Consider the following 12,258-nt stretch of genomic DNA (forward strand, 5'->3'; position numbering starts at 1 on the left):
AACTGTGCCTCCCTCTCTTCCACTATTTAACACATACTTACCCTTCAGGCCTCAGATAAAGTCTCAAACAACATTCCCCAGCCTGCTTAACTCAAATTCTCCTTTAAGCTCCTCTTGCCCCTTTTTCCTCTTTGGTAGTATATATTCACTGTTGCACTTTTGCTTTTTTTTTTTTTTTTTCATTATTACTTGATTAATGAATTTTCTTTACTGGACAGGTAGTTCTACGAGGAGCGGAACTGTCTGTTAGTCTCACTGTAAAGCTGCTAGCTCCGCATTTGGACTGCACTGTAAGGACAATATTCATAAACGGAAGGATTGAATGAACGACCACCATTCGCCGGGCTCTCTGGGTCGGGTGCGTCAAACTGGTGTCGCGCGTGGTACTACGTCATTTCCTCCCGGAAGACACTATCTTGAGGAACCACTCAGATTCCTGTCACTTCTCAGAATCCCTTCGTCGTGGCCATGGCTCTGCCGCCCTTCTTCGCCCCGGGTCGCCCGGGCCCCCCACCCCCGCAGCCGCCGCCTCCCGCTCCCTTCGGCTGTCCGCCCCCGCCGCTACCCTCCTCGGCTTTCCCGCCACCTGTTCCCCAGCGGCCCGGCCCCTTTCCGGGGGCCTCCGCCCCCTTCCTCCAGCCCCCGCTAGCTCTGCAGCCCCGGGGCCCCGGGGAAGTCTCCCGCGGCGGCGGCGGCGGCGGCGGAGCCTTCTATCCGGTGCCACCACCGCCGCTGCCTCCGCCACCGCCACAGTGCCGGCCCTTCCTGGGGACCGATGCCGGTGAGCGCCCGCGGCCGCCGCCTCCAGGCCCGGGGCCGCCCTGGAGCCCGCGCTGGCCTGAAGCGCCGCCGCCGTCCGATGTGCTCGGGGACGCGGTCCTGCAGCGCCTGCGCGACCGGCAGTGGATAGAGGCGGTGTTCGGAACCCCGCGGCGGGCCGGCTGCCCAGTGCCCCCGCGCGCGCCCGCTGGGCCCAGCCTGGGCGAGGTGCGCGCCCGGCTGCGCGGGGCCCTGCGCCTGGTGCGGCGGCTGCGCGACCTCTGCCAGGCCCTGCGCGAGGCCGAGGCCGACGGCCCGGCCTGGGCACAGCTGCATGCGCAGGCCGAGCCGCTGCGCGCCGAGCTGGCCGAGAGACTGCAGCTGCTGACCCAGGCCGCCTATGTGGGCGAGGCGCGGCGGAGGCTGGAGAGGGTCCGGCGCCGCAGGCTGCGGCTTCGCGAGAGGGCCCGGGAACGCGAGGCCGAGCGGGAGGCAGAGGCCGCGCGGGCAGCCGAGCGCGAGCAGGAGATTGACCGCTGGAGGGTCAAGTGCGTGCAGGAGGTGGAGGAGAAGAAACGGGTAAGAACAGCGAGTGCACACGGGGGGAAGGGGGGTAGGGTGTTTGGCACCTGATGGGGCGTGGGCTGTGCGCTGTCATTTCCCAGGTCTAAGCCTCTTTTTTCAAATTCGTAAAATAAAAACACAAGTTGCCTTTCCGACCTCGTATCTCCATAATGGTTGCGTGTTAATGGTGTGTAGTACACAACACAAATGCTTCAGGTGTTCTGCAAAGTTCTCTGAATTCGAAATGTAGCATTACACAGTCGTTTTTCAGGGATGACAGATCTGTCTCCTGCTCCAACGTTCTGTCCACTTGCTAACATTCAACACAAACGAGCATCTGGGTCCTTGGGTCTTGTACTGCCCTAGGTGATTTTAAGAATACAAAATAAAGAGAACTTGGAGTCTTGTCTCGAGGAACATATACCCTAATTAGCTGATGGAGTAAGAGGTGATTTCTCCAGGATTCCTATGTTTACGAGTTTTAAACCACATATTCCCCAGGTTCAACAATGGTGTTTTTGAGCACTTACTGTATACTAGGCACTATGCTTAGGTCCTTACATATGCCAGATCTCGAATTCTTGTCTACCCTGAGAGGTAGACAGTATTAATCCCAGTTTTACAGATTAGGAAATTGAGGCATAGAGAGATTAACTTTCCAACAATCCACACAAGAGGTTTGTGGCAGTTTCACACATTATTTGAGCCCAGATTGTCACATTCTAAAGCTTATTGATCTCAGGTTCTTAAGTTGAGGGCCAGGGTGAAACTGGAAATTGGTCAAATATTTATGGCATTCTCATTACTTTTGAGTGCCTCTAGGGACTCCCTCTCCCCTCCACTCTCCACAACCAGCTGGTGTTTCCTCCCTCTTCCCTGTGTCTGTTACTGCCCTAGAATCTGGTACAACTACCCTCTGAAGTCTATTGACGGCAAGCTTTCTCTTCATGCCTCCAGGAATATATCAGTACTTTAAAGGAAAATACTTGGAGGCAATACCTTAATCCAAGGGATTTTGAGTTGGTTCAACAGACTTAATGAGGGGCCATTATGGCAGACCCAGTGCTGGGTGCTGGAGATAGAGATGAATAGGACATAGTGCTTGTCCTTGAGGGACTTAGAACACTGTTGGGGGAACATGTCTGTATTGCATGGTGTGTATTAGGATTTCAACTATAGGTGCTATAAAGCCCAGAGAAGGAATTTCTAATTCATTAAGGGAAGGTATCAAGGAAGTCTTCCCAGATGATATGGTGATCTTGAACTGAGTCTTGTAGGAAATGTCAGAGCCAGGTGAATGCAACAGGTGCAGTTCCAGAAGAAGGAGTAATACAAGCAAAAGAGTGAAATAGCATGGTGTATCTGTAACAGTGAAATTACAGGCGTTTATTTGCCAGATGGGAAAGAGAGCTTTAGTCAAAAGGGTCCTTCCTGCCACTTACTGTCAGGGTACTTGGAGACAGAGTCCTGTGAGTAGCAACTTGAGGAACCAGGGTTGTTTAGTCTACATGTGAACCAGCTTAAGAAGAGTAAGGTTGGGTCTTCAGATGTTTGAACAGCTGTCATATCAAAGAGATCCTTGGGACCTTAAAGCAGTGGAACATAAACTGTGCTTAAGTTGTCAGTGAGAACGTTATAGAGTTCTGGGCCTTTCCAGCCCCATTCCTTATCTTCCCTGCTAGTCTGAATCTTTGGATCCCCAAGTCTGAATTTTTAACAAGGGAGCCCCAGCTTAACAAGACAAATTGTATATAGATGTTCCTTGGACTACACTTGCAGAAGCTCTGAGGAAGAAACCGAGACAAGAGCCCACATGGAGGCTGCAGAGAAAATAATCCGTTGGCTGAACCAGTGTGGAGGGGAGTTGTGCATGGTCTGGGAAACTGGGATGCAGAGCCAGTAGAGTCTTTCTTAACCCTGGGACTGTCTGGTCCTCTGAAATCTCCCTTCCAAGCAGGGTTTCTCTGCTGAGATAAGTTGTTCCTTATACTAGATCTCATGGCCTCTCTTTGTCCCTCAGGAGCAGGAACTTAAAGCTGCTGCTGATGGTGTCTTATCTGAAGTGAGGAAAAAACAAGCAGACACCAAAAGAATGGTGGACATTCTTCGGGCCTTGGAAAAATTGAGGAAACTCAGGAAAGAGGCTGCAGCAAGGAAAGGTAACTATGGCTTTGCATTTCTTCTTCTGTTCCCCTGTTCCTTCTCTTTCTTTACCCTAGCATCCACCACCCTCTCAAATTTTTGAAGGAAAAATGCTTGATACTTCATTATTTTCACCCAATAGGGTAACTAAACTTGTCAGCAGTACCTCAGAACTTTTGAAGCAGGAAGCCTCAGAAGATGTTTATCCCTGGGTAGCCAAGATTAAAAAGGATGTGGGAACCCACTGCCCTGTCTTCCTCTTGACTCATCATTCCCACCCTAGGCATTCCTGGCTACGCTTTTTGAGTGAGGTTGGCATGGCTGGTCAACTTTGCCCGTATGTTAAGGTGAAAGTTGTCCTTTCTTTACTTGGTACTTCAGAAGGTGTGGAAAACTTAGCATAATCCTTCAGATACATTCCAAACCTGAAACATTGATATTTGAAGAGGTAGGATGGTTGCATGGGGCAAGGAGTGCCCTGCAGACTGCATGGTATGTCACTTTTGGACTCAGAAAACCTCAGTGGTCTCCTCTTGCCTCTAGAGGGAGCACTGGTTTTCTAGAAGCTCCCAGCTGTGCTTTTTGTTTTCCTGTTTGGATCTTTGCTCTTGCCAGTTTGTTTGTCTGGAGAGTCCCGTCTTGGCCATTTTACGCTCTCACTATCCTTCAAAAGTAAATACAGATGCAGCATCCTCCCTCCTTCTCTGATCTGGGCCGAGGTGACCTAACTGCTCCTTCTCATTTGCACCTGGCTTGGGACAACATGCTGCCTTGTTGAGTGGGCTGTCGGCCATACACATTCACCAGGGGTATTTGAGAGTACACAAATTAGCAAGTACCACAATAACAAATAATTTTCCTTGTGCGGTTTAAAATATAACTCCAATTCAGACCCTTAATAAAATTTTGTTGGGACATGTGCATTCAGTCAGGCTCATTCATTAGCTAAGTGATTAGCTTCTGCATGCCAGCCTCCGGACTGGCTGGCTCAGATTCAGTCTCAGAATCAGATGATCCCACAGGGCATTCATGAGTCAGAGGGATGTTTGCATCTACTGGGTCTTCCTATATCTCTTCCTTATAAGAATGCAAAACCTGAGGGCTGCTATTTAATATTCCCCTACTTCATGTCCTCCGTGAAGTGAATGTTCAGTAAACTTTTACCAAGTGAATTTACCAGCATAATTTTTCACTATTAGTCTTCCTCACTTTTGTCGAAAAGAAGGAAGAAATTTTAGGAGAAATTATACTCTAAAAATAAGCAGGCTCAGTAGAGTTAACTGACTAGAATGTGAAATGATTTAGTATCTAGTAACTGGTTTTGTTAGATACTTTAAAAAAAACAGAGCAACTTTCTGACTTCTCTCTTTAAGGCGTGTGCATCTCCAAGTAAGTGCTGAGAGAATGAGCTTGGATGTGTAAGAGGGCTATGTTGCAGAATGTCTTATGGGCTAGGCTAGACATCTCACCCATGCTTAAAGCTGAGTGGAAAATCTTCCCAAGGGGAAGATTGCAAGCAGAGAGTGAAACGATGACAAAGATCTGTGCTGGCAGAGCAGAGCAAAGTTTGGGGTTTCTAGGAGTGAGGAAGAAAGAGAGAGACTGATAAGGCTGCTGTAGTCTGGGCAGGGATAATAAGGGAGTGTGAGCTAAGGGTCAGATGGTGAGTTGGGGAACAGTAAGTGGATTTAAGAGATATGAGTAGTGTGTGTATGTGTGTATATCTAATGGGGAACTCAGCATGTGGGAGCTGAAGGAAAACAATGACTCAGGTTCTCACTTAACCTATTGACTGAATGATGATCCATTCTGACTGACTGACCAGCAGATCAGGAGGAGGAACAGGCTTGGGGCTGACGAGTTCAGTTTGAGGCCTGTTGTGTTGGTTGTGCCTGTGGTGCATCCTGGATAAGAGTTCATCAGGATGGACCCGTGAGGAGGAATGACCTTATGGAGATTTTGTAGTGTGAGATGAGGGCCAAAAAGACAAAACCTAGGGAGTGTCAAAATCAAGATGGATAAGGTGAAGGCCACAAAAGAGATCAAGGGAGCTCAGAGAGCTAGGAGGAAAGGACCTTCTGGAAAGTGGTAGATGCTCAGAGAGATTGTGTGATCTTGAGCCTTGGTTTTTCCTCATCTGTAAGAAGGGAAAAAAGTACCTATCCATGGGGATCTTGCGATGATTAAATTAGTAAACATGCAGAAAGTGTTCAAAATAGTCCCGGCATATAGTAAGTACTGTGTAAGTGTTACCTTTTTTTTTTTTTTAGTAATATAAAGATTAAGAAACATCATGGCATCATGGGAATTAGTACCAAATAGATCATTAGTGACCTATGTTAGGTGCATTTCAGTGGGGCGGTTTGAGTAGAAGCTGGACTAGACTCAAAGAGGGAATAGGAGGTAAGAAAAGCAAACAGTGAGTTTAACTTATTAAAAATTTGCCTGTGAAGAGAAGCAGGAGGGACAGTTGATGGCTCAAGGTCCTGCAGGAGGTTGGGAGATTCAGATCCCAGGTGGAGGGGTTAACTTAAGTGGAGAAGGACCCATCTTTCACTGGAATGAAAATGAAGACAAGGGTGGGTAGTAATACGCAGATAAGTGAAGTCAGGGGCAGAAAGTTAAGGGATTTCCTGCCTGATGGCCTGTTTTCTCTGGGGAAAATGCTACATGGTTTGCTAAGAGTAGAGAAATAAGGCTTCAGGAGAGCAGTGAAGGTTTGAAATGATTGCTGTGAGGCATGAGTGAGAGCCAACCAGAGACGCACAGAGTAAGGCTGCAGGGAGGTGCTATTATGGGTCCAGCGCATAGAACTGTATGCTGGCACTAGGTCACATAATCAATTGACTCTGACAGGCGAACACAGAGCACAGGGCTCTGGGGTTTTGCTTTATGAGTGAGAATGAGTGGAAGAAGGGTGGAATCTGATATATCAGAATGGAGGTTTTAGTGACACTGACAGTCTTGGAAAAGAAGGAAGTTAAGTACCCAGAGGGTAGAAAGTCAGAGAAGAGAATAATTGGATCTGTGACTTCAGAGGTGGACACTTTTTTTCTGATCATGCCAAGGGCCACAGACTGGGTGAGGCCTTAAGTTCTGGGTGGCTGAAGGGGGATAAAGAAGAAGGCATTAGTACCCAGGAGCTGCAGGAAATAGAGAAGTTGCGGTTAGAGGTGGAGGGAACCTAGACCATGTCGGTACTGGGTGGGGGTCCAAGGAGGATTGGGTGAGGAGTGCCCTTTCCGAGAGAGTGTGTCATGGTGGGCAGGCGTGATCCCTGAAAGGTTGAGGGAAAGGGAGGTTGGGGAGCGGGGCGCAGGCCCAGCCGATCAAGATGGGAGCAGGCCACACCTTCTCATGGGTCTGGAGGCACTTTTAGGTTGATGGAGTGTCTGTATTTTTGCTGTAGTGGCAGATTTTAGTACTTGCTACAGAGACCGTATGACCCACAAACCTAAAATATTACTATCTGGCCCTTTGTAGGAAATGTTTGCCCATCTCTGGTTGAGATAAAGAAATTAAACAAAACTATGCAATTATTATGAAGCAACATATTGGCAGCTTAGATTTCTCAGTGCATACAAATTTTATGTTTTGGAAGACATTGGCAACTTAGTAGAAGATGAATTTGAGTTAGTAGAGTTTCCATAGGTGGGAATGAGTGGATGAAAACTTGTTCAACCAAAGAAATCGTAAGAAAGTGATCTGGAGAAATATCAGCTTTGGAGGTAAAGACAGGAGAGCTGCAGTCTCTGAGGCAGAAAAGAATCAGACCTCCAAATCAAACAGCTTCACAAGACAGAACTGCTGTATTTAAGGAACCATTATTTTGTGACATTTATCAGCCAAAATTGAAAATCGAGTGCTCAAAGCTGGCAATATTGTACCTGACTGTGGCAGCATAAATTGCCAAAACTGTTGATAACCATTCATACCTTGAAGACATAAATGTTTATTACTTTCTCTGTGTCAAATGTTAGATACTGAGTAAATGTATAATTCTTTTAGGAAACAGTTTTGTACCGCATTTAAGTTAGTCTTGGAAATATCTGTAAACATTTCCACTCTTGAGAATTTCTTTTATGGAAATAATCCATGGGAAGGAAAAAGTAAACATGCCCAAGAGTATTCATTGTAGCCTTATATGATAACGGGACATTTGGAACAGCCTAAGTTTCCAGGAGTAGGGAGCTTGTTAAGTAAATTATGGTGCAATGATTTGTAATTAAGTAATTATAAAGATTGGAAAAGAGTGTAGAGAATGGAGATGTGGAAATTACACACATATCATGTTGAACTATATGGACAAAAACACCTGGAGGTTTAATGTGGGGAAATAAAAATGGTTGATTATGTTAGTGGGTTTAGGATTTATTTTCTTCCTTGTATCTGGTACTGTTAAAATGCTCTCCATAATAAATAGATTTTCCTTTATAATCCCCAAGGACTAGCAGGATGGACCACACCCATATTACTCCAGGATGAATCACCTCGCAGCTTCAGCAGCTTTTATCCTGCAGGGCCATTATGGTAATGAGTACACAACTGCAATCCACCTAAGTATTCATTAAATTAGAAGTTTTTTCCTCATGAAATTTTATGAAAAATTTCAGACGTGTACAAAAATAGAACACCTAAATAAAACACCCATCATCACCTATGATGCCATTATCACACCTAACAAAATTAGTGGTAATTCTTTGATATCACCTAACAATTAGTCTGTAATCAAGTCTTCCCATATGTGACTCTCGCCATGTAGACTCTACTGTTAGCTGACTTCACAGTTAAATCAGGGTGACCAGTCATCCCAGGTGTCCCAGGACACTGGGCTTTCATTCCTAAAACCAGGCAAATGAAACATTTGGTCGCCCTGCTCTCAGCAGCAGACTGTGAGGTTATTGTGGTTGGGTAAGTATATTTCTTCCTCATTGTCCAAGTGTCCAAGTTTGTACTCTGTCAGAGGAAGAATTGTTTATTGGTTGGGTCTGGGAGTCTGTGCTAAAGAAATTTTACAATAAAGAAGTCAATGACAATTCCTCCCTTTAGTGGAGGAACTCTCCAACTGAAGGATCTAAATCAAAGGTTAAGTGGTGTGATCCAGAAAGAGGAGTTAGCAAAAATCAGGTTAGAGTCAGATTAGTTGAAGACTCAAGAAGATCAAATCGAGCCTTTGAAGATTGGTTAGAATTTGTAAACTCTAGCCAAATTCATACTGAAAGTAGGACTTTGAGTCTGCTCTTTAGAGCATGAATTTGTGGACAAGAAAAAGTTTGTGTCTAAAATGCCATTTGGTTGTCTTTGCTCAGGGGTTTGTCCCCCAGCCTCAGCGGATGAGACTTTTGAGCATCACCTTCAGCGACTAAGAAAACTCATTAAAAAGCGCTCTGAACTGTATGAAGCTGAAGAGAGAGCCCTCAGAGTTATGTTGGAAGGAGAACAAGAGGAGGAGAGAAAAAGGGAATTAGAAAAGAAACAGAGGAAAGAAAAAGAGAAATTTTTCCTTCAAAAGCGTGAAATTGAGTCCAAGTTATTTGGGGATCCAGGTAAGTTCCTCTGTACCCAGTGGAGAAAAGGAAGACACTAGACTGACAGCTCTTTTCCTCATGGATGACTGTCACTTAAGCTAAGAGGTGGTAGGTGACAAATGTTACCCTTAAGAGTTGAAATTCTAAACTGTATCCTGGAAATCAGGATTAAAGATGAAACACATTTGATCCTATTGTATAATCATAGGCTTGGTCCCCTTGCCTTGAGAAAGGCACTCTATATATGAAGTGTGATGACATGGTATTGTGCCTTTTCTTTTCCAGATGAGTTCCCCCTCGCTCACCTCTTGCAGCCTTTCCGGCAGTATTACCTCCAGGCTGAGCACTCGCTGCCAGCGCTCATCCAGATAAGGTCAGAGGGCCATTCTCCATGTCTTCTCTCCCTTAGGTAGCCAGAAGTAGTTGACAAAATGCTTATGTTGTGGAGGTCTACTGCTGTATCATTTTTTTTTAAGTTCCTTGTGAGTTTATTTAATGTTTCCAAGTTTGAAGGATGCCACATACGTCTTATTTAATCCTCATCTATCCTTGAGAAGTAGATGTCCCTATTTTAACAGGTGAAGACGCTGAAACTCAGGTTGTGACTTGCCCTTTGTATTATCCCGTGCTGCAGTGGGTCTGTTGACTTAAAGCATTGGCTTCATTTTCCTGATTCTCTTCTGCTGCTACACAAACCAAGGAAGAGAAACCCTCTGTGTATACTTAGGTGTTTAAAGCTCACACTAACTTGTGAGTTCCTATGGGTCAGAGCCAAGAGAGCTAGGAACAGTCCCATCTTAATCTGCAGTTACTGGTGAGTTACTGGTAAAGTTTTCAGCTGAGTTTCATTTTCCTCACCTATAAAATGAAAATAGTGGACTAGAATGTGGCCTTCAAACATGAGCAGTAGGACCCTCCCCAAATGCAGTCTTTTGAGAGATTAGTTTGTACGATAGTTAGAATGAATGAATGGGTTCCACAGACAGTTTAAGTCTGTTATCAACTAGGGAAGCACTTTGTTGTTTCTAGACTCCCCAGAACATCTGCTTGGGGCTTAAGAGGTCTTAAAACTTGGTTTGAAAGACCACTGAGCTAAGTGATCTCTGAGGTTCCTTGCAGAGGTCCAACAGTGCTCTTTAGCAAACCAAGTTTATGTTCTGGGAAAAATGTACTTCCGGCTAGTATACAAATATTAGTGTTTAAATATAGTTGATTCTCATTATTCACAGTAGCTGTATTCTATAAAGCTGCAGACGCTGAATTGGAGAACACTGAAGTGATGCTCCTAAAGGAGATGCAGACTTAGGTTCCTGGGAGCCTACTGACAGTTCGTCAGCCGATCAACACATAACATTGAACTCATGGCCAACAGCACTATAACTCATGCCTGAAGGTCGCTTGTGTAACACATTCTCTGTAAGGCACATCACAGCCTTCTCATGCTAGCCAGCACTTCAGCACTATTCTTGGAGAAGATTTTAAACAGCAAAATGTCAATAAAAAGCACCAATGTGACTAATATGGTACTAGATAAACTACAAAAAAGACACTTGTTTACAGTCAGAGAGCTGAAAACCAGAAGGCGGGGTGTCACCTTGTTCAGCCTCGGTTGGAAACATGCCGGTTGGTGACTGATTTTTCACTGCTCTGTGCATGTCAGCAAGTGACCACGGAAACACCATGAGTAGTGATTTTAGGCTTACAAATAAATTTTAGTGAATAGGCAAATTTGCAAATACAGAAGCTGCAAATAATGAGGATCAACTGTATATTCATTATTTGGTTATCCATAAGATTGTAAGTTCTTTGTAGTTTTTTCCTCTTTATATGTATATTTAAGAAACAGTCTTTTGCATAATTCCTAGAAAGCAAGTTCTTTAGTGGATTCATATCAGTCATTTGAAAGCTAAGTCCTGAAATAGAGTATTTATTTGCTAACATCTTGCTTCGAATAAAACAAAAAATAAATAGTTGTTTTACAATATTCTTATTAAGGCATGATTGGGATCAGTACCTGGTGCCATCTGATCATCCCAAAGGCAACTCCGTTCCCCAAGGATGGGTCCTTCCCCCGCTCCCCAGCAACGACATCTGGGCAACCGCCATTAAGCTGCATTAGTAAAGATGCTCCAGGAGTGTGGTCCAGCCAAGGCTCTTTCCAGCTCTAAATATTAGTGATGGTGCCATCTTCTTGTGCTGTAGACTAAACCACAACCTTTAAACTCCATTTGGCATTGCCCAACCCAGAAGTTACATTTTCCTTCCGTGCTCTGTCCTGGCCAGAGGTGCCTCTTGAATCAGATTAATAAGGTTCTTCAGGAAAGGACCTAGTTGAACTGGGGTTATTATGACAGGCAGTGACCCTGGTTCACCGAATTCGCCTCTGTTTTGAGGGGCTTGGTCCAGAGTGACTTGTAAGTTTATTCTTATCTTCCTTGTGTGGTGATGGGTAAGTACACTCTATATACATATGCAGTCGACACAGGTGTGCACTGGGCAGATTTAGCAGGCCTTTCCCTAGTCCTGGTTGTGAAGGCAGGCTTGATGCAAGACCTCCTTACCCTTCCTGCCCAAACAGCCCTCTGACTTCCAGGAAGGGAGGTCAGAAATGCTTTATCTTTGGTTTTGTGAATCCCACTTTTGGTGCAGCTGGAGAGACTGCAGGCTGGGCTGCCGGAAGGGCTGGTGGCCTCGTCTGGTAGTCATGTGGAGAACCTGGAAAACCTGAAGACTACCTATACCCAGACTGGATCATGCTTTAATGGATGATGGCTGCATTTTCCCCATGTTAGATGGATCCTGATGAAAGCACCTGCTTTTTAAGTTCCTAGAGATCTGGTTGATCAGAATCCCCAAGGATAAAAATTAATTTCCCTATGGGAGTGGGACCTTGATTAATCTCACTCAGTCACATTGTAGGGGCTGGTATAGTTGTGGAATTTTTTTAAAGAACACAAGCTTCCAAAAATATACATGTAGTTTAAGCTGGGAGAAAGCAGATAAAAATAATAAAATTTATTTTTTATATTCATTAATAAATACTGTTGTGCCTGGAGCTAATCAGTCATATAACATGTCAGTTTTTTGTTTTGTTTTGTTTTCCTTTTTGTCATTAATTGTTATTTATATTTCCAAAAAGCTAAATAAATGTCATTTTTATTTTTTAGTTTGAGCCTTTGCCCCCAGTTTGTTGCCTCCCAAATCACTACACATTCTTCCACGTTGATGAAACACATTTACACTGCAGAGTTCAAATTTATTAACT

At 44.8% G+C, this 12,258-nt stretch overlaps 1 protein-coding gene across 1 annotated transcript; it reads left to right on the top strand.

The window, feature by feature from the left end:
- Nucleotides 1-415: 415 nt before the first annotated feature.
- On the top strand, nt 416-12,159 carry PDCD7 (programmed cell death 7). Its single transcript, XM_010955338.3, has 5 exons — nt 416-1,338; nt 3,344-3,482; nt 8,775-9,011; nt 9,279-9,366; nt 10,989-12,159. The coding sequence occupies exons 1-5, from the start codon at nt 469-471 to the stop codon at nt 11,110-11,112; spliced, it is 1,458 nt and encodes a 485-aa protein (XP_010953640.2). The 5' UTR covers nt 416-468; the 3' UTR covers nt 11,113-12,159.
- The last annotated feature ends 99 nt before the right edge of the window (nt 12,160-12,258 follow it).

The sequence above is a fragment of the Camelus bactrianus genome, chromosome 6 (assembly GCF_048773025.1).
Source record: "Camelus bactrianus isolate YW-2024 breed Bactrian camel chromosome 6, ASM4877302v1, whole genome shotgun sequence".
NCBI classification, from domain to species: Eukaryota; Metazoa; Chordata; class Mammalia; order Artiodactyla; family Camelidae; genus Camelus; species Camelus bactrianus.

What these genes read in the sequence shown, in the direction of transcription:
- PDCD7 (XM_010955338.3), top strand. Translation starts at nt 469, where the DNA reads ATGGCTCTGCCGCCCTTCTTCGCCCCGGGTCGCCCGGGCCCCCCACCC. An exon ending in AGGTGGAGGAGAAGAAACGG is followed by an intron (nt 1,339 to 3,343) that starts GTAAGAACAGCG and finishes TTTGTCCCTCAG; the next exon opens with GAGCAGGAACTTAAAGCTGC. An exon ending in AGAGGCTGCAGCAAGGAAAG is followed by an intron (nt 3,483 to 8,774) that starts GTAACTATGGCT and finishes GTCTTTGCTCAG; the next exon opens with GGGTTTGTCCCCCAGCCTCA.